Here is a 26,746-nt window from a genome sequence, read left to right on the forward strand (position 1 = left end):
AAGGAGGGGATCAGAGGAGCTGGGGCCTGGAGAAGGCAGCAAGCTGAGCCAGGAGCCCAGCAGGGCAAAAGGGAGGTCACAAGGGCCAGGAGCTCCTGTGGGTCTCAGGTGGCGTGTAGCAGGGCTCAGGGCAGGGGCATTTCCCCGGTTCCCTTGAACTGTGTTGCAGTTCTCGGCCCGCACAGAAGAGGCTTGGTGGGCACAAGGATAGAGGCCTGGGGAAAGAGGTGGGTCCCAAGGGGCTGGGGATATGGAGCAAGGCTCCTCTGGAGGTGGCCCTCCGCTTGAGCTGCCAAAGTTGCAGGCTTCCAGCACTGGGGGAACGAGGTGGGAGGGTGTGTGTGGGGGGGGAGTTACCTTTACTTCACCTCAGGTTAGATCTTTTTCCAAGTGCCTGACACTCTGCCTCTTTTTCTCCTAGGTGTGAGTTCTTTCGGGAGCAAAAAGACAAAAGAAGGAAGCTCTAATGGTAGAATCTGAGGCACGGGAGAGCTACTGAACTGCAGATTTTGGAGAGGGGGCTGGGAGATGGCTCCTACCCCATTTCAGAGGATGAGAGCGGCTTCCTTACCGGGAGGCAGGGACTCCTGGGTTCCCAATGTGGGAAGGGCTGGTGGGAAGATGCGCCCGACTTACCTCCTCGGAGCCCGGCGCCCAGGGCAGGGCTGGAGACAGGAGCCGCCTCGAGCTCCTCCACCCTCAGCTGCCCACGCGGTCCTGGCTTCTAGGAGCCATGGAAACCGCGGGCCACACCAAGCGGCGGGGGGGAGGAGACAACACAGTCCTTTCGCGTCGCTGAGTGGATGAAACCCTGAGGTGAAACCAGGCTGGTGTGGCCGTACACGCCCAGCAAGGGGGCCCGGGCAAGAATGGCAACTCATTACCTTCGGTCCCGGAGGCAGGATCCTAAGGGAGCGGGACCGAGAGGCGGGGACAGCCAGGCTCTCGGTCACCCACAGCACACTGGAAGCGCCTTCTGAATTTGTTTGGGGGGCGGGTGCATTTGGTTGGAAGGGGACCGGGATCCGTTCTTGAGGCCACATGAGCGTAGCAAGCCTCCGTGTTGCCTTAGCTTCGCTTGTTTACTTCGGATGGGGTGGTGGAGCTAACAGAACTGGGGCCGCACCCCCGTCAGGCCACGCCGTCGGACCTCAGTTTAAGCGAGAGCCGGAGACCTAAGATCAGAGGAACAGCCTCAACCCCGGAAGGAGGGGCCCGGCTCGCAGCGCGCCTGCCCGGGCGGGGAGAGGACGCCTCGCATCAGGGGCGTGGCCAGCCCTCATTGGGGGAGTGGGCGCGGCCCGGAGGAGCGGGGGCGGGCGGCCCGCCCCCACAGAGAGGTCCGGGGAGGGGCGGGGACCGGGGAAGACGCGCCCGCCCTCGCGCTCCGGCGCTGGCGGGGAGTGTGGGCGGCCAGAGGCAGCTCCCGCCCGCTTAGCTGGGCGATACCAGCTAGAGCCCTGGGGCGTGAACGCTCACAATCCGTGAGGTCCCCCAAAAGACCCGACCTTGTCTTTCTCCTGTGGAAAGTGGGGTCCTGTTAGGGGCGGGACAGCGGGTGGGAGGGGCTTCAGCGATCCCACCGTCGCCGCCTCGGCGAAAGGGGGCGTCGAGTGGCTCGGAAAAATGGCCCGCGGGGTGTGATCGCGGGCTTTCCCTTGGCGGCGTTTTCGTTTTATTGAGACAGTGCGGGTCTGTGTACGGCGCTGCTCAGGGAAAAGGGAACTCCCTTTCCCCCAGACCCCGTCCCTCCAGAAACCCCGCCGACGTGGCTCTCGGGGATCTTCCCCGAAACTGTTCTGGATGCCCACGGGAATGCGGGCGTGCCGCAGGTCTTTAATAGACCCCACACACAAAAAGAATAAGGTCTCATTTGCTTCTTCCACGAAACCGGGAGCGGCGCCGGCCTTCCCGAGCCTCTCAGGACACAGGCCTCCGTCATCTTTGGCGCCCTCCGGGGTCCCCGGGCCAGGCGGACGCTCAAGGTCCGCCGGGTTTTCACTGAGGCAACAGCGAAACAATGCCCGCCCCTCCGCGCGCAGGAAAGGGTTGGCGGGCATGGGCGGAGTCGGATCTACAGAGGAGGAAGGGTCCCCCGGCCGGGTCGGGGCTCCACCTCTCGGCTCCCGGCGCCCGCGGGCGGGGACGGCACCCGGGGCGAGGCTTGGGGCCTACGTGCGTCGCGACACGACGGGGGGCGGGCCGCGGCCGGGGACGTCCCCTCTGCCCTCCCGGAACCAGTCTCCACTGCTGCCGCCCAAACCGGGGCAGCGAAGGCGGGTCCTCCAGAGCCTTCGAGTCGGGGCCTAGAGCGGCCAGGCCATCGAGCCGGGTCGAGCAGGGACTGGCGACGGCTGCGTCACGCGAGGGGCGGGGCCGTTGCGGGCGGAGGCCGGAGCCGGAAGCGGAAGAGGCGCTCAGAGCGGGGAGTGGGGCCTAGCCGCAGCCGGATCCTGGGAGACGGTGAGTGTGGGCCCAGGCCCGCGGCGGCGGCGGCAGCAGCAGCGGCGGGGGGTGAGTCGGCGGGACGGGCGCGCTGGTGCGGGTCTCCGGGCTCCTGGTTCCGTCTCGGCCTTGTCTCTTTCCTTTCTCCCCCTCGGCCCGCCTCTGGCCGCGGCCGCGACCTCTCACCCCTGACCCGCCGCTTCTCCCCCGGAGGGGCGGTCACCGCAGACCCCGACCTCTCGATCCCGCGGTGTCGGAGTCTGAGCCAGAGCGGCTTCTGAGGCCCCTGCAGGGATCCAGTTTCTGCCCTGCACCTCCCGCGGAATGGGGTCGGGGTCCTACCTGGGAGAGCCTGGAGGGGCCTTCAGACCCCTCCCATACCGTCTGCTCGAGGCCTGCAGACTCCTCCTCCCCGCGCGGCCTGAAGTTTGATTCTAGCTCAGGCTGGCCATCTGCCTGTCTCCCGGGTCGCCCCTTGCCGCTACTGGCGGCGGTTATGGGGGAAGGGGCTCAGATCTCTGAGAACCCAGGGCGCCTCAGGAAGGGACGCGAGCGAGGGCCATAGGCCTCCAGCGTGTTTTGTTGTGATGATGGAGCCGCTCCAGCCCGGGGGAGGGGCCGGGCCAAGCTGACAGTACAAATGCCCGGGCTGCTCCCTGGACCGGGAGTCTCTGTGTGCTTTAGTTCCGGGTGCGGGTGCCCTGGTGTGGAGCTGGGGTGGGAGTTGCCTGGGCCAGGCCCCCGTCGAGGCGGAGTTGGCTGCCTTCCTGCTTCCCTCCTCCATGCCCTTGAAAAGGAGGAGCGTTTCACCCGGTGGTGGCGGCTTGTAAGGTGGCAGGTTTGAGGTTGCAGTGGTGGGGCAGCGTCAGCCAAAAATAACCATGGGGCGCTGGAGTGGCTGGGATCCGGGAGGGCAGATGCCGACCTGGCTGGCTGCTCTTGTCAACCCAGTTCTCTGGCCAGGAACTGCAAATGAGAAGTCAACTAGGCCTATGCTCAGAAAAGCTGGCATTCTTGGCCTGGTTTCCTTTATGTTATCTCTTTCTTCGCTGTGTAAGAGCAGAGCCTTCCTGAACATAATTGTGACCCTTCGCTTCCTTAACCTATTTGCTGGGGTCTCAGAGGTTCAGAGATAATTGAAGAGAAACGGGATCTAGAGCCTTGGCTGGGAAGATAATGAGGGACATCTGGTATTCCCAATATTTCCCCTGCCTAGAATGTGTTGAAGCAGAGATTATCTCCTCTCTGATTACCTTGTGTGGTACTTTATAGCTCTCATCCCTGTCATCTCCATCGCCAAGTTGGCTGGGAGGTGGTGTCTCCCAGTTTTCAGGTATGGTGGCCAAGGCCTAGCGTCATGAGGCCAGTAAGTGGCAGCACTGGGATTTAGTTTGGGGTTTTCTACCCAGAGCTCTCTCTCCCCTTGGAAGGGACTTATAAAGTATCTTTTATGTCATAACATAGACCCAGAGGTGTTGTCTGGAATCTTTTTAACCTTGTTAATGAAAAGCTGACTTCATTAATACATTTGACCTAAAGGCGTGTGCTAGGCACTGTTAAAGAAGTGGCATAATTTAATTCTCACAGAGTCCTATAAGAGATTACTGTCCTCTTGTTGCAAGAGGAGGTTGAAGGTCAGAGTAGTTTCATCTTCCATGTCACTTAGGGAGATGTGAGATACTGCCTTCATTCCATAACTTGGGCACCTGACCCAGGGTAATTGCAGGAAAACAGTGAAACATTAGTCAGCTGATCGTCAAAACAGAACAGCAGTTTAAGCTCTTGAGGAGCTGTCAGTGATTTTACATAGTATTTACCTCCAAGGGGGGTTGCTGGGGCCTGGGCTTCCAGGTAGATAGGGGAAGAAACCTGCTGGTGGGGAGATCGAGAGCAGGGATTTTCTCAGGATCATGGAGAAGCTCCCAGGGATTTAGTCAGATGTGCCTGGCCGCCCTGCCCATCCACAGGGAGCTGGTTCATTCTGCTCTCCTGACAGACCCTTCTCGTGAGATGGGACCGCCTCAGTGGGTTTGTCCAAATGTGCTTAGTCAGGCGAGCCCAGGACTGACCACCATTGGGGTTGGCTAAGGCCAAGTAAAGGGTTGGGAGGAAGGCTGGCCAGCGTTCTGGGTGTGGGTGGAACAGTGAGCTGGCCTCACATAGCCGTCTTCCTCAGCAGGTGTCTGATCCAGCATGACAATTTCCTGTGGTGGATTTAAGTCCCTGCTGAACAGGGACAGTGAGGTAGGGCCCTTTTGGCCTGCCTCTCTGAGCACAGAAGCTTGCCAGGCACTTAGCCCTTTGGCTTCTCCTGAGATGAGCACAGGAGAGGGGACTGGAACGGGGGTCTAGCAACGGTGGTACAGTTGGAGGCGAGGCACTGGCTGGCATGGCACCGCAGCTGGTCAGAGGGTGCCCCGGGGGTCTTGGGCAAGAAACTAGGGTGCTCTGAGGATGCTGGCATCAGTTTACTGGTGCTGAGACAGAGCGTGGAGCAGCAGGGGCTGGACAGACCCCCAGGTCTGTTTGGCCAGCCCCTCAGATCGGCTAGGGAATGTTTGTAAGACCCTATGCGCCTCCTTCTCCAAGGGCTCGTCTTCTCGTTTCCGCCTGTGGCCTCTCACACTGATCTGTGGTCTTTGCTCCCTTGAGTGGGGTCTAGTTCAGGGCCTCAGCCAGGCAACTTGGCTTCAAACTTGCGGGCTTTCACCCTTTGCTCCTGTGTGTTGGCTCCCTGCCAACAGCCCTTTGACTCTGGCCTCTGGCTTGACAGACCAGTCACTTCATAGGACCCCACAGACAGGAGGGAGCTGCGCCTAGGAGGCTCTCCTCTCTCCTTGGCCTTGGTCTCCTGGGATGGTGCTTACCAGCCCCGCCCCCCTTATGTCTCTGCACCTGGGCTGGCTTGCCCCGGTGCCCCGAGCACTCAGGCCCCCAGGCCCCGCGATGCTGTGCTGGGGAGGCAGCTGTTTGTTTGTTCATTGGCACAGAAGGGTGTTGCCCGTTGTGTGCTGTTTGACCAGTGTGACCTCAGAGCTCTTTTTTGCTTCATAAACCCCTGGGAGGGGCTGCCCCCAAGCACAACAATGGGCCTCTTCTTCAGGAGCGCCTAGGCGCCCCGAGCAGCCCCGGGGGCTGGAGTGGCTGGAGGTGGCTGGCCTCCCGGCTGCACATTAAGCAAGGCTCTCTCTTCCCCGCGGCCTAGATGCATCACTGTAAGCGATACCGCTCCCCTGAGCCAGACCCCTACCTGAGCTACCGATGGAAGAGGAGGAGGTCTTACAGTCGGGACCACGAAGGGAGACTGCGGTACCCGTCTCGAAGGGAGCCTCCGCCCCGGAGATCTCGGTCCCGAAGGTGACAGGGGGCTAGGTGGGAGGGAGGGGCTCCATCACTCGGCGGGGCTGGGGAGACAGCGTGGAGGCTTGTGGCGGCCCTGGGCTCCTTTGGGGCCTGCCGCCTCTGCTACTGTGTCCCTCCCACCCCCCAGAGCTCAGCTGCGTTCCCAGGCCTCTTTGTTCACTGTCGTCCTGTTGCCCCTCTCTCTGTCCCTGAGTCTTCCTTTTCCAGACACGTTCCCCAGCATCTAGGCCGGCATCTCCCCTGCTGACTTCTGAGCCTCCCTTGTTGGGGTTGAGAACGCACCCTCTGTCCTTTCCGGAGCTTGGCCCCTCATCCTGTATTAGCAGCCACAGGGAACTCTGGGGCGCTGGGACCCTCCAAGGCCCGGTGCTGAGCCTCCTGCCCTGGAGGGGTGCTGCCAGCTGCCCGGGTTCCAGAGGCGGGACTTCATGCACACGCTCTCCCCCCATCCCCACCCGCACCCCCACCCGATGCCTCCACTCCAGCAGGCCGCCCTGGGAGCTCTTTGTGGGGCTTCACCACACGCCTTTTGCCCAGAAGCGAAACCCGGGCTAGTGGGAGGAAGGTCCCCAACTTACTGATGTCCTCACCCCCCTCCCGGCAGCCACGACCGCCTGCCCTACCAGAGGAGGTACCGGGAGCGCCGTGACAGCGACACGTACCGGTGTGAAGAGCGGAGCCCGTCCTTCGGCGAGGACTGCTATGGGTCTTCACGTTCCCACCACCGCCGGCGGTCGCGGGAGAGGGAGCCGTACCGGGCCCGCAAGCACGCCCACCACTGCCACAAACGCCGCACCAGGTCTTGTAGCAGCGCCTCCTCGGTGAGTGGTGGCCAGAGTGTGCTGGCTGGGGCTTCAAGGTCCCATCTCTTTCTAGCCTTCTCTCAGGCTGGCTGGTCTGGGTGAGTACTGCCAGCCCCGCGCACGCGCATTGCGTGTGCGTGCGTGTGTGTGCGTGTGTGTGTCTGTGTCGTCTGGTCCAGGTGCAGGGCTGAGCGGGGGGGGGCCCGGCCCCTCCGACTTCTGGCCGTTGGCGGCGGCAGTGAGAGGGGCTCTGGTTCCGGCGCCGGCTGGCCCCCCGGCCTGTCTGCGTCTCCACGCTGCTCCGGGCCCCGGGCCATGTGGTGCGCGTGGCCGGGGACACTTAGGGAACCTGATAGGGTTGCTGGTATGTGGTCTGGAGCTGCGTGGCCAGGTCCCTCCCGCCCGGAGATGGCCCGCAGCCACAGCCGCAGCCATGGGCACTGGCTGGAGTGCACACGGGTAGGGGAGGCCTGTCAGTCAGCTCAGGCCGGGAGCTTCCCTCTTCGACCTCTGACCTCCAGCCAGGCCCTCTGCAGCCTCGCCTCTTCCCATGAGGGGCAGTCAAGACAAGGGGGTCAGGCCGCCCGTGTGCCGGGGCGCGTGGACGGATGGCAGGAAGGCCCGCAGCCCCAGGCCTTGTCTGGTTGCCGGCCACACGCCGGGAGCGGGGCCTGGCCGTGTCGGGAGCGTGGAGGTGGTCTGGATCTCTGCCGCGCTGCACTCGGGGGCCCCTCGTGTGTCTGTCAGGTCGCGTGCCATCTTCTCCTCTCCTCCCCATCCCTCTTCCCTCCCGCCGGCCAGGAGGCCCCTGAGGAGTAGCGGCGGGACCGGTGCAGGGGCCAGGCTTCTCTTCTGCTCCGCTTTCCTGTGACTTCCTTGAGCGGCCATGGCTTGAGGGTCGACCGCGGGCGGCCCAGCGCGGCCTGGTGGCCTCTGTGCACGCCGCCACACACTGCTGCAGGATGGCAGCGCAGGTCTGTGGCCCCGCTTCTTCTCTTCCGGGTGCCCTCTGTCGTCAGGAGGCGCGGGATGGCCCGGCCTGTGAGATCGTGGGCGCCGAGGCCAGGGCCGAAGCTGGCGTGGGGCCCGTGTGGGCCGTCGTGGTAGGAGGGTCGCCCGGCCTGCTGAGGCTGGCGGCATGAGGGCCGCCAGCGGAAAGCCGTTTCTGGTGGCGACGGGAAGTGTGGCCGCGGAGGCCCGTGTGGGGGCAGGTGGCGGCGTGGCTCCGAGTGGCCGCTGTCGGGCATGCGCAGGGCCGCGTGTGCGAACTGAGGCAGGCGAGGGCCGGCCAGGCGTTGTGCAGCTGGAGCCAGAGTGGCCTCTGGCCGTTGCGGACGAGCGGACCCAGGCTGAGCCACAGCCACCTTCTTGCGCCGTTCTCGCTGCGTCTTCACGCTGGCTGGAGCCATCCCGGGAGGGCCCGGGAGGGGGACCCTCAGTGGCGAAGGGAGCCGGGGCCCGGGGCTCTCGGTGCCGCCCGGCCCCTCGGCAGTGGAGGCTTGGTCGTCTTTCTGAGCGTTTGCGGCGCCCTTCTCTTAGATAATGTCCGAGTTTTCTTTACATACCTGTAGCTGTTTTTACTTTTCTGTTTTTGAAGTCAGTTTGTGTCTTGACGTGTCCCTTGCAATATCCCTATCGTTATATATGCTGTGTGCCTTATGAAATGCTGGGATCTGGAAAATCCAACCAACCAACCCACCGGCTCCTCACCGTCTCCACCTCTGCCTTTGACTGACACCTCAATCTGTCAATCGGAACCGCCTACCATGCGATTGGTCGGATGGCGTTTCGGGGGGCGGTGCATGCAGAGAAGCCAACAGAGCAGTAAGCGCAGCAGCCGGAGTGTGGAAGATGACAAGGAGGGCCACCTGGTGTGCCGGATCGGCGATTGGCTCCAAGAGCGATGTACAGCCACCTTTCGTAAAACTTTACCTCTCTACTTTCTCCCCCCTTGTTAGACGAGACCTCTCCTGTCCGGAGGGGCCTCTAGTGCGCGTGGCGCCTTAGCGGGGCCACCAGTAATTGCCTGAATGACACAGACGCTAGCAACTTCTGTTTTTAAGAGCGTAGCCGTGAGAGAGAAACCTTTTTTGTTTTTGAGAATTTGAATGCTGTGAACTTGCAGGAGCTGCCGGCCGTCTGCCCTCCAGGCCCTCATGCCCTGCTTCTTTTCTCTCCTAGATGAGATCGTGGGGAACCTGGGCGAAGGCACGTTCGGCAAGGTGGTGGAGTGCTTGGACCACGCCAGGTGAGCGGTCCTCCTGGGCAGAGCCAGCCTGCGGTTCCTGAGGGCGGTGGGCGTCAGAGCCTCTCCCATGGCTTTCCAAAGGGTCGCGCCATAGGGTGCTGGCCTGGGCGTGCTGGGCTTCTGCTGATCCCCTGAAATAGGAAGAAATTCCCGGGGCTCCGCAGGCATGTGGCCTCCCTGCCCACGAACTGTTGGCTGGCGAGGGGCGCTGCCCTGGCAGCCCCTCGGGCCCCCGGGGCTGTGGTGGTGGCTGTGGGGCACACGGCCGAGGCCCCGGCTCTTCAGTGGTCTGGGTCCGCTTCCTGCCATCTCATGGCGGGTTGGGCCTGCGTGGGGGTTGGGAATACTGCTGAGCCCAGACCAAGCCCGAGCCCCGCCTACCCCACTCGGGAGGTCTGCCTGAGAGGCTGTGCGCGGCCCGGTTGAGAGGAACAGGACTCGGGCTCTCTGACTTAGCCGGCCGCCACCTTCTCCCACGTGGCCAGGCTTGATTGCAGGTCCCTCTGAGTGCGCAGGTAGAGCAGGGCTCTATCTGTGTGTGTTTGGGTGCTTCTGGGGAGTCTTGCTGCCTTCCAGGCTGCATGGTGAAATGCTCTTGTCCCCTCGCCATTCCTCCAGACCAGAACTCGTGCCCCTCTACCTTAGGCTGAAAGGCTGCCTCCTGGGAGCCCGCTGCCTCCCTCTTCTAATGGCACTCTCACTGGTTTGGTGCTTTAGCTACCAGGTGTTCGTGTCCTTGTGTCATTTGAGCCACATGCCGCCCATCACAACCTTTCCACTGTGTTAGAGGTGAAGAGATCTGACCCATACCCCCCAGGTGTTGCGTGCTGGCACTGAGTACCACCGCAGGGGTGCTCAGAAAGAGTTGGACCTAGCCATCTAGCTAGCTCTGTGGCCTCCATATAAGGTAGTGACAGTGACTGACAGGAAATCTGCCTGGGCTCCCAGTTCCCACCCCTTGGACCCAGTGTGGCCCACCAGGTTAGGGCTGGGGCCAGTGGGCATGGGGACGTGTAGACCGCACTGGGACCAGAGAGACAGGAGGCAGGTCTGCAAGCTGTGACACACAGGGGCAGCTAAGCTCTCTGGGCCGTGCCCCCGAGTAGCTGGAGGGGCAGTGAGCCTCTGAAGTCACTGAGGGGCAGGCACAAGGCTCGGGGGACATTTAGGGGGTCCAGAGGGAGTTGGCCAGAGGAGTGGTTATGAGGGGGTAAATTTCACTTCGGCAAAAGGGCCTGATCCTCAGCCATCCAGCCCTGGTGGTGGCTGCCCATGGGAGTGACGAGCTCCCTGTGTTGAAGATCAGAACGCCATTGAGGGAGCCTGGAGCAGGTGGCCTTTCCTCTGAGGTCTTTCTCTGCCCTGAAAATCTGGGAAAATGGGAGAGGGAGAGAAAAACAAGGGTATTCTCCAGAAGATGCCTCTGCCCTGGGGCCTGTGAGCCTTTTCCTTAGGCACCAAGGCCAGCCTCCCAGAGGCCTTAAGGAGCCACATCCTTATGGGCCAGGGCTGTCTCACTCTAGTTCCCCACTGGGTTTCTAAAGTCTGGCTGGCCCTTCCCAATAGCCGCCAGGCCTGGCAGTTGAACCTCAGCACGTTCCCTGCTCTGCTGGCATCCTGGAGGTGGCCTATGGGGCGGGGCTGGCAGTTGGGAAGCGCAGAGCCAGGAATTCTTTAAAATCCTCACTGACACTGAAGAGGCCTCCCGGCACTCAGTGGTCTCTGATACGTGCCGTGGCTGGTTGGTAAGCAGGCTGGGGGGCTAGAGGAAGTGTAGTAAAGGGAGCGCCCCGGGGACTTGCAGCGAGAAGACCCTATTGCTGGCACCCTTACCCTCTTACCAAGGCTTCGTCCCATCGTGGAACCCCCACCCCAGGGGGCGCTGTTTGCCCAGACCTGGAGATGTGCTTTAGGAAGGTCAAGAGGTGCTGCGAGAAGGTTCTGGCTGGGATGGCCTGGCCAGGGTCAGGGCTGACTGGCCTACAGGTCGGGTTACTGAGTGAGCTGGTTCCGGTGCTGGCCGGCGGGCTAGGCCTCTACTCCTCTGTGCAGTCTCCCGGGAGCTGGCAGTGGCTGGCATCAGATAAGGACAGGCTGGCCCCAACGCGCTAACTCAGAGACGCCAGGGGAGCTTGCTGCTGGGAGAGTGGAGGTGTGGCGTCACCCGGGGGCAGGCTGGGGGGCAGGTGTCTGCGCTCGCCAGACACCAGGAACTCCTGTTCCTGGACTCCTGAATGGTGTTTGCCAGGAGTTGCCAGATTGGGGTGGAGGGTGGGGGGAGAAGGGCAGGGGCCCTTCTCCTGAGAACCTCTGCTTCCTTCCCGGATCCCAGAGGGAAGTCTCAGGTTGCCCTGAAGATCATCCGCAACGTGGGCAAGTACCGGGAGGCCGCCCGGCTAGAAATCAACGTTCTCAAAAAAATCAAGGAGAAGGATAAAGAGAACAAGTTGTGAGTGTCACAGGGAACCAGAGGGAAGCTCTCGGCGGGGATGGTGTCCGCTCCGGCCCCAACTGCCTAGACCCACTGGCGGAGCCGTGTTCTCTCACCTGGTTGGTGCCAGGCCTTCTCCTGACGCACAGGGCCGGGCGGCCGGGCCCAGAGCCAGGACAGGTGGCCCAGTGGGCCCTGCCGGAGGAGCCTTCGGGTTGCAGTGCAGGCTCCACCCCAGCCATTGTGTGGTGTGCGCTGAGGCCGCCTCCCAGGCCCGCTTCCGTAAATAGGGGCCTCGTGGCTCACAGCGGGGGTCTTGGGTGGCGGTCAGACGAGACGCAGCCCCGAAGCTGCTGGGGCTCGCACGTGTGCGCTGAGCAGTTCCTCTCCCGCCAGCCCCGTGCAAGCCGTGCAGGCTCAGGAAGCTCAGTTCCAGGAGCTGGAGAAAGAAAGGCACGATTCCATCTCTTTCTGAGGTGCAGGGACTATGGCCATGTCATAAGTCGACAGGGCAGGACCCCTCGGACCAGCCTCCCCCTGTGGCAGTAGGAGGAGGTTTAGTCCTCCCCTGAGCTGATCTGGGTGACCTCCGATGGGAGACATGCTCCTTGTCTGTAACCGATGGTTTTTTTTCATGAGCACGTGTGACCCAGGGGCCTGGGAGCAGGGACCAGCTTCATCTGAGGGAGGGGCGGGAAGCCAGCCCCCAGCAGAGACTGAGCCCCACCCCCACCCACCCCCCCATCATTCTCCTCTAGCCTGTGTGTCTTGATGTCTGACTGGTTCAACTTTCATGGTCACATGTGCATCGCCTTTGAGCTCCTGGGCAAGAACACCTTTGAGTTCCTGAAGGAGAATAATTTCCAGCCTTACCCCCTGCCACACGTCCGGCACATGGCCTACCAGCTCTGCCACGCCCTCCGATGTAAGTGTGCGTGCCACCACTCCCCCGTGCACACCAGCACGCTGCCATCATGCCCGGCCCAAGAGGCGCCGGGTCCCCTTGGGCTGAAAGGCTTTCAGGGAGGACTCTCTGGGAGGAGGGAGAGGCTTCGGTCGCCTCTAGGGGCGCCTGAGCCCGCCTATGCCCCGGGCACTCAGGAAGAAAGGAGAGAGTGCTCCAGAATCTGCCCAGCTCGCCGTCCTGCAGAGGATGGAAAGGTTGAAGGCTGACTGGTAGATCCCAGCCCCAGGCGCTGCCCACACAGACCCTCCACCCGACCGTCCCTTCCCATCTGCCTGCTGGCCTTTCGGAGCCTCCTTTGGAGGTGCATGTGCCGCGCACCGCAGGATGTGGTGGTCTGCGCAGGGCAGAGGTTCCTTGGAGAGGAGGTAGATAGGCCTTAGAGCTAGGCTGTCCGGGGTCTGCACAGATGGAGGGAGCAGGGACGAGCACTCCCAGCGAGGGGAGCTGCTCAGTGAGGGCCCAGACTCCAGCACATGCTGAAACTCACTCTGAGGAAGAGAGGGCCCGTTGTTGGGGAGAGGTGCGTCACACCTCGGGGAAGGTCTTGACCACCAGCTGGGAGCTTGGAGCCAGAAGGTGCTAGGTGGCAGCCGGGTGCCACCATTGGTGGGGCGGGGACCGGAGGAGAAAGGTAGAGGTCTCCTCCCAGGCTGAGGGAAAGAGGCAGGGCTGGCTTCAGGGGTGGCCCTGTGGTTATTATTTTAGTTCAGTGTTCTATTGTTGCTATCTTAACATTCTTTGAAACTTCTGAAAAAGGGGACCTGCATTTTCATTTTGCCCCGGACCCACAAATAATGTAGCTGGTGCTGGGGAGAGGGAGCCTCCCCAGGCTGATGCTGCAGCCTCCGGGAGAGACTTGAGGAGGTTTTCTAAATGGGAAAAGCATCCCCTGCCTCTTTTGTAAAGTATCAGACCCGGCCAAGGCCCCAAGCACCAAGAACGTGAGAGGGAAGCCAGTGTGGAGGCAGAGACCGCTCTGCTCCCCGGGCCCCCTGCAGAGGTCGGGGGTGCGAGGGTCGCCAGCAGGCCAGCTGTAGAGGTGAAATCTGGCCCAGTGCTGGCAGAGGGGCCTGAGAAGCAGCCGGGGTTCTCAACGTTCTGCTTCTGTCCTTCCTGCTTCCCCAGTTCTACATGAAAACCAGCTGACCCACACAGACTTGAAGCCAGAGAACATCTTGTTTGTGAATTCGGAGTTTGAAACCCTCTACAATGAGCACAAGGTATGGGCCGGGAGAGGGCAGGGCCACGCCCTGGGGTGGGTCCCCCACCGGGCCAGACTCCTGACCTGGCTTCCTTGCCTGTCAGAGCTGTGAGGAGAAGTCGGTGAAGAACACCAGCATCCGGGTAGCTGACTTCGGCAGTGCTACCTTTGACCACGAGCATCACACGACCATTGTGGCTACCCGTCACTATCGCCCACCTGAGGTGATCCTTGGTGAGTGACTGGATAGCCGCCACCCGATAAAGCGGACCACTGCCAGGAGGGTAGAACTACAGGCGGGGATGCACCTGCCCCCAGGGGCCGGTGTCACACTGTGGTGGCTCACTTGGCCCTACACAGAAACACTGTGGTGGCTCACTTGGCCCTACACAGAAAGGGTCTTCTGTTGGGGTTTGGGCAAGAACCCCGCCTCGCCAGAGCGGCAGCTGTCCTTTGACATCTGGCCTGGGAGCCCGGGGCTGAGTCTCACGGTCTCCCCCCACGTTGGCTTTCAGAGCTGGGCTGGGCACAGCCGTGCGACGTCTGGAGCATTGGCTGCATTCTCTTCGAGTACTACCGGGGCTTCACGCTCTTCCAGGTAAGGCTGAGGCCTCCCACAGTATGCGGCTTGCCTGAGCGCTGCTCCTCGGGCGGGCTACAGGGGCTGGCATGGGGAGCCCTGTGACCGCCCCCCTCCCCCCTCGGGCAGCACGCTGGCACTCTCGGGCTCCTGAGGTCGGGGCAGTGGGGTGCTCAGGGCAGGAGCAAACATTTGAGGCAGGGGGCACAGCCTGAGGGAGGGTGCAGAGAGGGGCCGGGCAGGGGCACATTCTGGGAAGAGTAAGGGAAAGTCACTGGAGAGAGGTGCAGTGATGGACAAGTCCACCCGAGAGGTTAGGGAGCATGCACTTGACCTTGAGCGAACAGGCTGGCCACCAGGTCAGAGGCTGGGACTACTGTTCACTGGTGGGTTCACATCTCTTGGGGGCAAGGAGTGTCCCTTATTTTTTTTGAGGGGCCAGAGGCTGGTACTGACCCCTGCTTGCTCTATCCCTGCCGTTCCAATAGACCCATGAAAACCGAGAACATTTGGTGATGATGGAGAAGATCCTAGGGCCCATCCCATCACACATGATCCACCGTACCAGGTAAGGAGCCCTGCTGGTGCCCTCGGGGCTCCTGGAAGCCTTCCCTCCTGTCCCCCACTCCGAGTGACCTGGCAGACCACTTGCCCAGACCTTCCCGCCCTGCTGCACCGGGCCAGCCCCCCAGCCCCCGCCCAAGACACATCTCCCCCTGCCACCCCTAGCGCTTGACCCCTTCCTTTCCTTTGCTTTCAGGAAACAGAAATATTTCTACAAAGGGGGCCTGGTGTGGGATGAGAACAGCTCTGATGGCCGGTATGTGAAGGAGAACTGCAAACCTCTGAAGGTCAGTTTCTGGCTTCCCCCAGCTCAACTCATGCCAAGGAGACCCCAGGCACTGGGCAGACATACAGCAGAGACAGGCCAGGCAGCTAAAGGCTGCCTCCTCGCTCCAGCTCTATGGGAGGCCACACCGAGGCTGCTGGGTGCCGGCCGGCTGTGGGGCTGCTTGCACACCGCCCCCGAGGGGCCCTTAGCCCCACCCCTTCCCCACAGGGTGGCTATGGATGTAATGGGGGAACACCAGAAGAGCCAGATGTCAGAGACCCTGCTGCTTCCTGTCCCCCTCTCCTCTCAGTTTTGGGAAGAACTAGGCAGGACTGAGGTGAGGGGGAGGGAAGACATAGACCTGGCCAGAGAGCCTGTCAACTGCATTTGGTGCCCGGACAAGTGAATTCTGCAGAGGTGATTCTACCCACCTGTCAGGACTTTGCATGCGGGGGCAGAGGCACCGAGCCAGCAAGACCACCCAGTAGCCTGACAAGTTCAGAGCCAAACGCTCTACGCAGGCATGAGAGGAAAAGGAGCGGCTCACTGTCCAGGAGGGCAGAAGTAGTCCTCCAGGGAGGCAGCACTGCCTCCTCAGCCCATTGCAGCAAGGCTTCCCAGAGGCACAGGGACCTGCTGTGGCTTCCCACGACCCTGCCATCACACTGAGGCACCTTGTGTCCCTGAGCAGAGTTACATGCTCCAGGACTCCTTGGAGCACGTGCAGCTGTTTGACCTGATGAGGAGGATGTTAGAATTTGACCCTGCCCAGCGCATCACACTGGCGGAGGCCCTGCTGCACCCCTTCTTTGCTGGCCTGACCCCTGAGGAGCGGTCCTTCCACACCAGCCGCAACCCAAGCAGATGACAGGCGTAGCCCCCCCTCCCCCCCACGAGCTGGAGCGCAGGACTGGGCTGCCCGGCCTTCTCTCCAACCTCCACCACCAGGCCTCAGGGCCAGAGCCACCCAGCGAACAGTGCAATGTGAAGGAAGGCCGGAGCCTGCAGGGGACGAGACTTGATGCCCAGCTGCCAGAAAGCACAGATTTGACCCAAGCTATTTATATGTTGTAAAGTTATAATAAAGTGTTTCTTACTGTTTGTAACCCCTGGTACCGGTGTGTCCGTCTCCAGGCTCCTTGCCTTCCCCTCCCCCTACCTTATTAATAAAGTCTTTCTTAGCAGTTCAGCTTGTGGAGAGCTAAGTGTGAACTAGGCTGGCACGGAAGGGCTAGCCAGTGACAAGATAGATGCCGGGTGGCCCTCTGGGCCCCAGAGAAGAGCCCGGAGGTGGCAGGCCTGCTGGAAGGCACCGGTTCCCCTAGGCCCCACGGAACCTAAGGCAAAGGGCTGACCGGGCCTAGCCTGGCAGCATATAGTTTCACCTCTCCTGGCCCCATCACCAGCTGCCACTTCAGGCTGCACCTGCCCGAGAACTGTGGCCAACTGAAGGCTGGCGACCGTGAGCCAACCAAGCTGGGCTCCTGCGGGGGGGGGGGGGGGGGGGGGGGGGGGAGCGGCACCTCACTGCGGCCCGCACAGCAATTTACTAGAGCCCAGGACTCTTGTCATTCAGCTTTATTTTAAGTGCTGGTTTTTGGTTCCCCAAGAGCTGCATGGGTGATGGTCCTGACCACCTGACTGGGGCTCCCTGGGGACTGGGGGGGGCGGGGCGGGCAGCTGAAGGTAGAGGAATCATGCTGATCTTTAACAGGCCCGGGGAAGGCCCAGGCTAAGGGCAGGAAGAGGCTCCAGAGCCACCCACAGGGAGAAGACAGGCTTGGGCACGACCTCCCAGTGGCCCCTCAACAAGGCCCACCCCCCCAGCGCCACTGCAACTTACCGGATCAATCAGAGTCTGCTGAGCCAGGGCTCCTCAAGCTCCTCTTCCACCGTGCCCAAGCGGGGGACCTTACTGCACGAACAGGCAGGCACCCAGAAACCGTTTAATGGTTGCTTACTAAAATGCCTATAACCCAGCACTGCTCCGCAGACTGTGACCCTGCCCCTAGAGAGAGGGCTCTATCTTGGGAGCTTCTTGGCCCTGAGAGTGAGCAGAGGCTCAGGGAGGGTACACACAACAAGGCTCACAATCTCTGGCCTCCTCCCACTGCTGGAGACAATTGAACATTTGAGGGAGGACGGGAGGGAAGGAGGGACCAGCCCTCTGCCCTGCCTCATCTGCTCCTGGCTATGTTCCTATAAGAAAAGCGTTAAGTAGCCCGAAGCCCATGGTAGCAGGACCGACCCTGTGTCCGTGATCCTTGGTGAGCCCTCCCACTCACCCCCCTAAGCAGAGCGGGTGGGCAGAGAGCAGAAGGTAAGCCTGAAGGCCTGGCCCCTGCCAGGGACTCCAGGGCATGGCTCCTGTTCTGAAACCAGCCTCCAAGGTCTAAGCCTATGAGGTCCAAGGGCTTTCCTGCCTTAGGATCTGAGCAGCAGTATGCTCCCATGGCTGAGCCCCGCCAGCTGGCTCATCTAGAACTAGCCTCATTTTGGCATCTTTTGAGATAGGGCGCTGGCCCCAAGCGTACTCATCTACAGTGGACAACCATAAAGGGTTCAATGCCCAGACATTGTAAGAACTGGGGTGGGGCCCTGGGCTGCTCTGGGACGACAGCTGCAAAAGACTGTTTCAGGGAAAAGAGACGGGGGGGCATAAGAAAGGGGGGTATACAGGCAGGCAAGGAGATGGGAGCGGGGTAGTGGTGGCCTAAGACAGAAGCACCAGGGAGCCTCTTCTGGCTCAGCACCAGGCTCCCCCAGGGACCTCCCCAATACTGAACATTAAAGCTGCACCCTGAGGGCTCTGGCCCCAGACTAGGCAAAGGCTCTGCCCCCAGCCAGAGAGGGTATGGGGCTGGGGGCACTGCTGGCAAGATGGGCACTGTGGTTCTATAGTAACATAATCTCGTACTACCTATGCTGAAAACAGAGAAACAGTATAAAATCCCAATACAGTAAAACCATCCTGATGCCACCCCCTTCCCTGCGTCTCAGAGTGATGGAGTGGAAAGGAAGAAGGACCCTTGAAAAAAATCCCAGCATAAAACTTGCATCAGCTCAGGAGAAAGGGTCAACAGTCCCCAAATCAACTTGTGGTGGGGCTCTGGGAAGGCCTCCCCAAAGCCCTCAAAATGAACGGAGTGCAAGTCTGCCCTCTGGCGGCAGCTGCAGCACAGCCGGTTCGACATGATCAGGGGAAAGGCCGCCCGGAGCGGGGGCGGGGGGCAGAGGACACGGAGCCAGAGCAAGAACAGGCCCCCAAACAGGACCCACCCCACCCCGCAAGGTGCTGGCCCAGGCCCCAGTGACTGTAAACCTGAAACTCGGTCCATGAGCTGCCTAAGTCTGTAAACAAAGCCCCACCCAGCCACGCAGGGGGCCAAGTGTAGAGATGTTGAGAGCCACTCAGCCTGCCACCCACCCAGGACACCCAGTGGGAAAGCCTTCCTCGGCTATGGGCAGGTGACAGGTCATTTTTAAATATGATCTGTTCTCTCACAGAAGAAACAAATCCAAAAGCGAAAAAATTTAACAAGGTCCATGAAGCTTCACATCCTTAAGGCGTTCGTTGTCAAGTTCAGTGTGTCCGGAGCAGCAGGGGACTGCAGGGTCCAACTAGCCCAGAGCCCCTCTAGGCAGAGTGCAATGGAATGACAAACTTGCAGCCAAAGGGTGAGTGGTAGCTGATGCCCACCTCCTGGAACACCTGCTGGGGGAGGCCGATGTCACACAGGTAGATGCGGCCCGCACGCTCCCCCAGCGGCAGAGGCAGGCCCAGAGCCAGCGACCACTTGGCGTCGATACCCTGTTCGCCTTCATGCACGGGCGGGTCGATGCTGAGCACCGGCGCCCGGTTCCGGTTGGCCCAGGCCACCGCTGCCTTGTACCAAGGCTGGTCCCGCAGGAAGGCATTCTCGGGGCAGTCCAGGCAGTTGATCACCAGGTCCACGGGGCTAGAGGGCAGATCTGCGGGTGGAAAGAGCGGCACATGGGAATCGCTGTAAGCAGAGAGCAGCCCAGGTGGGGACCAGAACCCAGATGGCCCCAAGGGGGTCTTGTTCTGACACCACTCCGAGGCCTCACCACAGGCCGGCTTTCTCAAGGCTGGGCCAGGCCCCAGGACTTCCAAGGTTGGGCTGGGTACCAGAGACTAAGGACGTGTCAGCCCGATGGACCACTGTCCTCGTGGAGCCCCCAGGCCGAAGTGTCGTGCTGCTGGCCATGCAGGTCATCTCTGGGCGCAGCAGATGCACATCCAACTAACACCCTAAGTACATTATGAGCTATGAGAAGGGGGAGCCGACTGCCGAGTCAGCCCTCCCAGGGAGCCCTGCCCAGAGCCCAGTAGAAATGGGCGCTGACGGCCATGTGTGGAGTGGCCCAACAACTGCAAGCAGGCCAGAGCCTTGGGTTAGCCTCCTCACCCAACCGGAGCCAGCCTGGTCTTGCTGCATCCCGCCCCGCGCCCCCACCCCATCTCATGAAAATGGGCTCTCCTTACAGCCCAATCTTAGGGATAGGGAGGGAACCGGTCACTTCTCCAGGCACTTAAAAAAGTTTCTCTGCTCAAACCAAGCCTCTGGGAGGGGCAGCGTTAAGAAGAGATGTCTCAACAACCATGTAAGTCTTGACCAGCCTAAGAGGATAATTTGAGAATAGGAGAAATCAGACCAAATTCAAAGTCAGCATCCTCAGACTTGGCTCTTGGAGTTGAAATTGGAAAGCTTTTAGGTAGGCAGAGGAAGAATTGCCTAAAACAAGGCTTCATGTTACAGATCTCAAGCGGGGGAACCCAGAGCAGACCCGCCCCCTGGCTACAGTAATGATATTTCTCAATTAGGGACTCAGGGCTTCCTTACTTAGAACAGACCACCAGGACAAGGGGTGGGGGGATGTTACCTGGGGCCAGGAGACTTTCAAGAGTGAGAACAGGGTCTTTCCACATGCACACAGGAGCCTGGCCTGAGAGGAGACTGAGCTTCTGGCCCAGGGTCTGGCCCCAACTTGCCATCTGACCCCTGGCAAGGCCCTTTCTTCGTATTTCTTCTCTCTTCTCCTCCCCCACTCTCATTAAAACCCACTCCAATCACTTTGTCCCCTCCACCCTACCCCACTTGAAATTGCTCTGGTTGAAATCATCAGGGGCTTCCACACAGCAAGATCCAGTGGTTGATTCTCAACCTTCATCTGAGCCTAACCTAGAGCGGCTTGCTGGCAGAGCTGACCGCACCACACCCCGTCTTCACTTGCCTTCCAGGTGCCAGGCTCTCCTGCTTTTCCTTCTCCCTCCCTGTCCGCTGAGCTGCTCTCTCAACTCCCTGACTTGTAACCAAAGAACTCAGACTTAACTTCCCTACCTCTTCCTAGAAGATAGCTTATCCAGGCTCGTTAGGGCTCATTCCCACCTACACACTCGGCACTCCAGGCTGGACCCCTTCACCTACCTGCGGACTCATCTGTATCAGTCAGCATTTCCACCTGCATATCCAACAGGCACCTTCCTCCCCAAACCTCTTCCCACAAGTCTTCCCATCTCAGGATGGCACCTCCATCCTTCTGGTCACTCAGGCCAAACACTTTGCAGTTGTTCTTAACCCTTCCCTGTCACATCCCTTACATCCAGTCTGCAGCCTCTAGCTCCAAAACTAACTTAGAAACTAACCCCCCTTCACCTCCTCTCACTACCACCAGCTGGTTGAGATCATCGGGGCTTCCACACAGCCACCAGCATCTCCTTCTGGTTTCGCACGATAGCCTCTTAACACCTCTCTTTGTAAACTTCTAGTCTACTCCCCAACAGCAGCTAGAGGATCATTTGGAATCTGAGCTGAATTCTACCTTCCTGCTACTTACTCCTCCAGTGACTCTCCATCTCAGCTAGGGTAAAAGTTCAAACCCTTACAGTGATCCACAGGCCCTTTACACCTGACCCTGAAATGTCTAATTCTGCTACTCCCTACACAACCCTCCAACCCTCTCTAGCTCCCTTCCCTACTTTATCTCCGTAACACCACCATCTGGCCTAACAGAAAGGTTACTTCTTTGTCTCTTTGTCTGTCCTAAGTAGAATGAAGCATGAATTTAAAAAAAAAAAAAAAGTCTACTGCCACATCCTCAGTGTCAGGAGTAGTACCTGTTCCATAAATGTTTGTAAAGTGAACAAGTGGGTCCCCAGCACTCCATCTGAGCAGTGGGAGAGGGAGGACAGCGAAGGGATGGGAAGTAAGCAAGTCAACACCCGAAGTGTTTCCTTCGTGTACAAAGACTCCTAACAGGCAGAGGACACCTTGCATCCGTGATGTTCCACCCGTCGCCACTGGGCGGCAGCATCAGACCATCAAACTACGTGAGGAGGGGGGAGGCCGAGGCCCTAGCCCAGCCTGACGCAAGTGCTCACCTTTGAGGTTAGACACTTGCTGGCCCTGGGTCTTGCTGAAGAGAGAGAGCTCGTTGGTGATGGGCTCCAGCATCTTGACAAAGTTGGGCAGGAAGAGGATGACGTGGACATCATGGTTGGCCAGGTGCCTTCCGCAGCTGATCCCCTGCGCCCCTTTCACATGTGGGCCACACAGCAGGGCCACTGTGGGCCTCTGGTGAACATTTTTGGGATTCAACCTGGAACAGAAGGTGAATTAGCATTATCAGCTGCAGCCCTGCCAATCCCTACGCCCTAAACCAGACGAGCGCCTCTCGGCACCTGTCGCTCTCCAAGTTCTTGGCAGCCCCAGGTCCCAGAGGGGGTGAAAAGCCACCCAACTCCAGGACTACAAGGTGGCATTCCCACGGTCCCACACCTCAGTGTCACTTCATCTGCTGGGTCCTCTCACTACAGGCAGTTCACCCAGATCTCATTCCATAGAACACTGTTGCCAGAACACTGCTCTCTGACCAGAAACACGTAAATGTTCCGTGGGACCTGCGAAGCCCAAACTCTGATTAGCAAAGAGATGAAGTCATTTCCAGATCCTGCCATCCAAAGCTGAGCCATAGGTAAGGAAGTTTGGAAGATTAACTCTGGAGCTGTTCCCAACTCACAGGCAGTGTGGTCTGCCTCCAGAGCGGAAGGCAGGGGGAGATGGACAGCAAGAAATGGGCTTAGGTCCCTCCTTAGCAATGACAGTCACTTACTAGTCTCCCAAAGGGAGGCAGATGACAGATGCTGTTCCAGAGAGGAAACCCCTGTGCTCCAAATACATTTGGGGGAATTTAGCAATGTACTCTGCATATATACCAAACCATTCATTTCCCACACTACATCTGCATGTTAAGGAAATATGATGAGCACTTCTCCCTTCAGACAGACACCTGAGTTGTGGCATCTGACTTACCCATGTCTGTTCCTGAAGACACTTCCTCTCACAGAGGCATCCCCCATCGGAGGACTCAAAGCAGACCCTGGCATCACATAGCTGACAGCAGAGGGCAGGGTCCAGACCCTGGCAACAGACCCATCTGGATGGGAGACCTGGCTCCACTACGTACCAGCAGCACCAACGTGGGCAAGCCTTTCTGCTCTCTGAGCCTTAGCTTGCTCATCCTCAAACACCAGGCCACTATTCACCTTCAAGGTGAAGTCATCAGGACCAAATTAAACACAGCTGTGAAAGCACAGTGATTAAACTGCATGGTACTGGACACACATGAAGCAGATTACTAGCTGTGGTGATCCTTCTCAAAGGAGCTGCAGGAGATGGCCCTTCTGAGAGGTCAGAGGCAGCGAGAAAAGCCAGGTCCAAGGACAACCAGCCCTAAGAAGCTGGCTAGAGGGCCATGTGACGGGGTGAGGACATTCACACCCTGCCCCCACACTGCTGTTTCTGAAATCTGTCGGCAGCTCAGCTCCCTACTGCGAAGCTGTTGCAAAGCCCTACTTCCCAGTTCCAGAGAATGACTTCACAGATCCCAGCCACGACCACGGGCTCTGTTCTGTCCGCCCTCGGCACAGGCTACTCAGACCCGGACCCCTCGCCCTGCCTGCTGGCCTCTGTTAATAACCCCTCCTCTGCAGGACTCCGCTTGGATGCTACTGCGGCTTCCCGGATGATCCTCTGTTTCCTCTACCACCGCAATGTACTTTCTGGAGACCTCACTAGCCTTCCAGAGCGCAGGTGTAGTATTTTATTCTCATGTCCCTAGTCCTAGCACAAGGATTGGCACATGATATCAGTAAATGACCACAAATAAAATTAAGCACTGCTTTTGACATATGGGCCCAGAGGGCAGGTAGGAAGGCACCAAACTCCAGCTCTCCCACTGGGTGGTTCTAGAAGTTCTCAGGTATGGAACTCGGGGGTTGATCTCTGAGTGAAGGACAAGTGCCAAAGGCTGAGTCTCTGAAGGCTCTTAGAAGGCAGGCCTCTGGTAGCCAGGAGTGTCAAAGCCAGCTGTTATCAGGAAAGAAAGGGTCAAAGGGCGGCTTGCTGAGACAATAATGAGGACTTCCGGGAGGTGGGCAAGAGGAGCAAACAAAACCCTCAGAGCACCCAGGAAAGGGACTTCACAGAGGGACGCACACTGACAAACTCCTCCAGCAGAGCAGCACCTCCCCACGCGTAGCCCCCGCCAGTCCGGAGGCGTTTACCTGTTGGGTCCTCCGAGCAGGGTCAGGGCCATCTGGCTGGCGCACACTCCTGTCATCTCCAGTCTCCGCTCCAGAGTCAACCCGTGCTTCTCAGCCACAGACAACAGCTTTTTATGCAGTTCATAGGAAACACTTGGGACAACCAGGCCAGAGTCTGCAGTTCAAAAGGAGGTGAAGAGAAAGGGAAAGTGATTACAGGAAACCAGATCCACAAATGTTTGTACTTGAGCCAGGATTCTGTGAAAGCCAAGACTCTGAGACTGGCCCTCCCCTGGCCTGTCGGCCTAACGTGGGACGGAGGTGTACCATGGAGCCCCCCAGAGTAGCGGGTGGGGAATTAACAACTTGCGCCCAGTCCCAAAGAGCAGGGGCAAGCTTAAGCTGTCTTAGCACTTGATTCTTTAAGATTTTATTTGAGAGAGAGAGAGCGCATGCATGCAGGCACCCACGAGCAGGAGCGGGGGGAGGGGCAGAAGGAGAGAGATAAGCAGACTCCCTGCGGAGCAGGGAGCCCGATGCAGGGCTCCATCCCAGGTCCCTGGGATCACGACCTGAGCCGATAACTGACTGAGCCACCCAGGCGCCCCCCTCGTAACAGTTCAGCTTCAGACCACAGAAGCCAAAGCTACCTGGATTGCTCGGGTTATTACAGGGAAAGGCTGGCATAGCCTGCAAACAGCAGCCTGTGCGCCACGTCAGAAAAGAACAGGCTTTTTTCCAAGTGGGGGGAATGGCACCCCTGGCAGTGGGACTGTCCTCGCGAGCAGACTCCTCCTTCCCCACAAGTGGAACAGATGCCAAGCCTCTAGGCCCTCTGCCCCCACCGTGCCGTCCCAGGTCCCAGCTGGATGACTTGCCCATCCCATCCGCTCCCCACTTCCTCCTCCTCCTCAGCCCTTCCTCTTTGCTTAAGAAATTTAATGAGCAACTTGTTTTTTCAAATAATTTGTCATTTTTCTCCCAACATTTGCGGCGAATGTAACCTAATGCTCAAACCTCAGGGCAAGAGTACATGGAAAGCAACCTACTCAGAAGAATCTTGAACATTTGCCATAAAAAAAAGGAACTCTATAAAGGTTAGGGAGAATCACTCAAAGTACAGCATGGAAAATACTTGGTTTATAAGGCCAAAGTCTGCAGCAGCTGAGACACTTGAGTCTTACCTGCATTAGCACCAACATACGAGGTGCATTTCAGGGCCCAGAAAACCAGGACAGGAAAGAAACACCAAAGTAAAAAACTGTGATCTGTGATGAGCAGCTCGTCTTGACAACCAATGCCATCTCACAAATACTAGAAGCCACTGGCCTGGCCCCAAGGGAGCAGACCTTTGCCAAAGAGCCCCATTTGGCCTCACTGGCTGACAGACCAACGCACACAGATTCCAATTAGCAAGTCATCGTGGGACTGCATGTAACTAGTTTTGTCTGGCTGGATCAGATGCCTTTTCAGAGCCTGTGTCTTCATCTATACTGGACTGTAAACTCCTAAAAGCAGGGAAATAAACCCTTTACTTCTTTGGCCCCCATCTCCTCAACTTGCTTCAGCTACATTTATCAACAGAGGTGAGTTCTCATCAAGTACTCAAACATATAAATGATGCAAACCTAGTGCTATTTCTGGTCTGGCCTGACTCTATGGTAGAAGTTTTCAGGAAGTTCATCATCTATCCTATTGGTTACAAAGCCCTGTCTAGAAAAACTTGTCTTCCTCCCTGATCATTTCAGAAATAATTTCTTGAAGTTCTATCAGATATCCAGCCCTGCCTCCACAGACTCTTAAAACCACACAGAACAAGGCTATGGCAGTACATTTGAACAACAGGAATCCAAGCACAAAGACTGAAGCCAAAGCACCAAGGTATATATCCTGTCAAAGGAAGGCGAAATAGTAACTTAATGTAGTAATGACAATAAGAGATGTCTACACATCAAAATTAATGCTATCCTGTTGGTTAACTGAAGCCTTCTACCTGCCTGAGTCCTATCCCGGCCTCGGCACAAACAGTGCCATCAGGAACATGGATGGTCTCTTCTCTCTTTCCGAAATGTCAGTCCTAAGTTCCAATGCTGGAGGCTGCAGCCTGACCTTGCATGTCAACACCTGATTAAAACAGCCATTTTTATGGCCTGCTCCAGGCACGCAATTATTATCAGAACTAATTAGGAATCATTGATAGCAGTGTGAAAAGGCCAAAGGAATTCTCAGGAGTCCTAAGCCACTAACCACCTTAAACCTGTCAGACAAGTCATGCCTACTTCAAACACCCTCTTTACCTGCAAAGTCACACAAGAGAGAGCTTTCCTTTGACCTGTGCATTTCTTCACCCATTTATCTGCTTTCTGGTGAATCTGAAACGGGTCAAGGTAGGGGGTCCTGAGCATGTCACCCTACAAGTCAAGCATCCTGTGGGTCTACATCTTGTGCTGTAGGCGCAGGCACCTCCCTCTCCCATCCCGAGGGCTCTCTGGAGGCAGGCTGAGCATTTTCTCCTCACAGTCCTGAAAGGTACAAAACTCACAGTACAGGGAGGGGAGAGCAGAGCCCACACCCCGGCTGGCTGGCTGCTCCAGCGGGGAGCTCTCTGATGCTGGGGAGCGCTGCTGATGAGCTGGCACACTTTGTAGCCTAGGGCAAGACAAAGCCGGGGTCCTTCCTCCTCAGTCTGCCAGTTACAGGGCCTAGGACTCTGCGGTACCCTACACCGTTTCCCTGAAAGGGACGTGCAAGCACCACAAAATGTTCCTTTTCAACATTTACACGTAAAGTCCCACCACCAGTCAGACTGGCTTATCAGAAACAGGCAGAGGGAATAAAACAAACTCCAAAGGAAGGGAACCAAGAACATAGCGTGTAAATGGCAAACAATAACATTGCCAAAGCCTGAACATGAGCCAAGCCTAATTATGTTTGGGCTGGCAGGTGGATCTTCATTGTTCTGGAACCAAGGCAATAAAATCCATTGGTAGGGTTTCTCTCACTATGTATTTTACAGCTGTCGGTGAAACAAGAAAGGGAGATATAATTACAGCCAGTTCGTGACAAGCAGAGCACATCTTAGGATCTGATTAACCTTAGGGTATCCAGGAAAACAGCTTAAGCACACTCTGTACAGAGGCTGGGAGACAAGACTCCTCCCCAAACAGCTCACTCCACAGCATGAGGCTGGGGCCCTGCAACCTCACAGGCCAGCCACCACAGTGCCTGCTGCGGCCTCCCCTTCTTCAGGTCTCTCTCACTTCCACAGGCTCCTTCCAGTACATACGACTTAAGGCCTCCGCCTCGTTCT

At 58.6% G+C, this 26,746-nt stretch overlaps 2 protein-coding genes across 9 annotated transcripts in view; one reads left to right on the forward strand and one right to left on the reverse strand.

Moving 5' to 3' along the window:
* Positions 1-421: 421 nt before the first annotated feature.
* CLK3 (CDC like kinase 3) lies at positions 422-15,976 on the forward strand. 6 transcript variants are annotated; one of them, XM_027572753.1, is made up of 13 exons: positions 2,426-2,463; positions 5,651-5,802; positions 6,413-6,629; positions 8,420-8,516; positions 8,793-8,859; positions 11,192-11,308; positions 12,049-12,215; positions 13,383-13,477; positions 13,563-13,692; positions 13,974-14,056; positions 14,527-14,606; positions 14,799-14,889; positions 15,562-15,976. In XM_027572753.1, exons 2-13 carry the CDS (start codon positions 5,651-5,653, stop codon positions 15,736-15,738), a joined length of 1,473 nt encoding a protein of 490 aa, XP_027428554.1. In that variant the 5' UTR covers positions 2,426-2,463; the 3' UTR covers positions 15,739-15,976. The 6 variants fall into 6 exon arrangements, with proteins under 6 accessions (XP_027428555.1, XP_027428558.1, XP_027428556.1 ...); XM_027572754.1 differs by lacking the exons at positions 2,426-2,463; positions 15,562-15,976 and adding an exon at positions 422-469 and having other exon boundaries at positions 14,799-15,555; XM_027572757.1 differs by lacking the exons at positions 2,426-2,463; positions 15,562-15,976 and adding an exon at positions 511-816 and having other exon boundaries at positions 14,799-15,555.
* A 430-nt stretch (positions 15,977-16,406) lies between these two features.
* EDC3 (enhancer of mRNA decapping 3) overlaps positions 16,407-26,746 on the reverse strand; it is a 61,732-nt gene continuing 51,392 nt past the window's right edge. For all 3 annotated transcript variants that reach the window (XM_027572763.2, XM_027572760.2, XM_027572761.2), the window contains 3 exons: positions 23,458-23,611; positions 21,274-21,491; positions 16,407-18,842 (listed from right to left, as the gene is read on the reverse strand). In XM_027572763.2, the coding sequence (XP_027428564.1) occupies positions 18,508-18,842; positions 21,274-21,491; positions 23,458-23,611 (707 nt within the window). In that variant the 3' untranslated portion in view covers positions 16,407-18,507. The remainder of the gene's footprint in view (positions 18,843-21,273; positions 21,492-23,457; positions 23,612-26,746) is intronic.

The sequence above is a fragment of the Zalophus californianus genome, chromosome 6 (assembly GCF_009762305.2).
Source record: "Zalophus californianus isolate mZalCal1 chromosome 6, mZalCal1.pri.v2, whole genome shotgun sequence".
Taxonomy (NCBI): Eukaryota; Metazoa; Chordata; class Mammalia; order Carnivora; family Otariidae; genus Zalophus; species Zalophus californianus.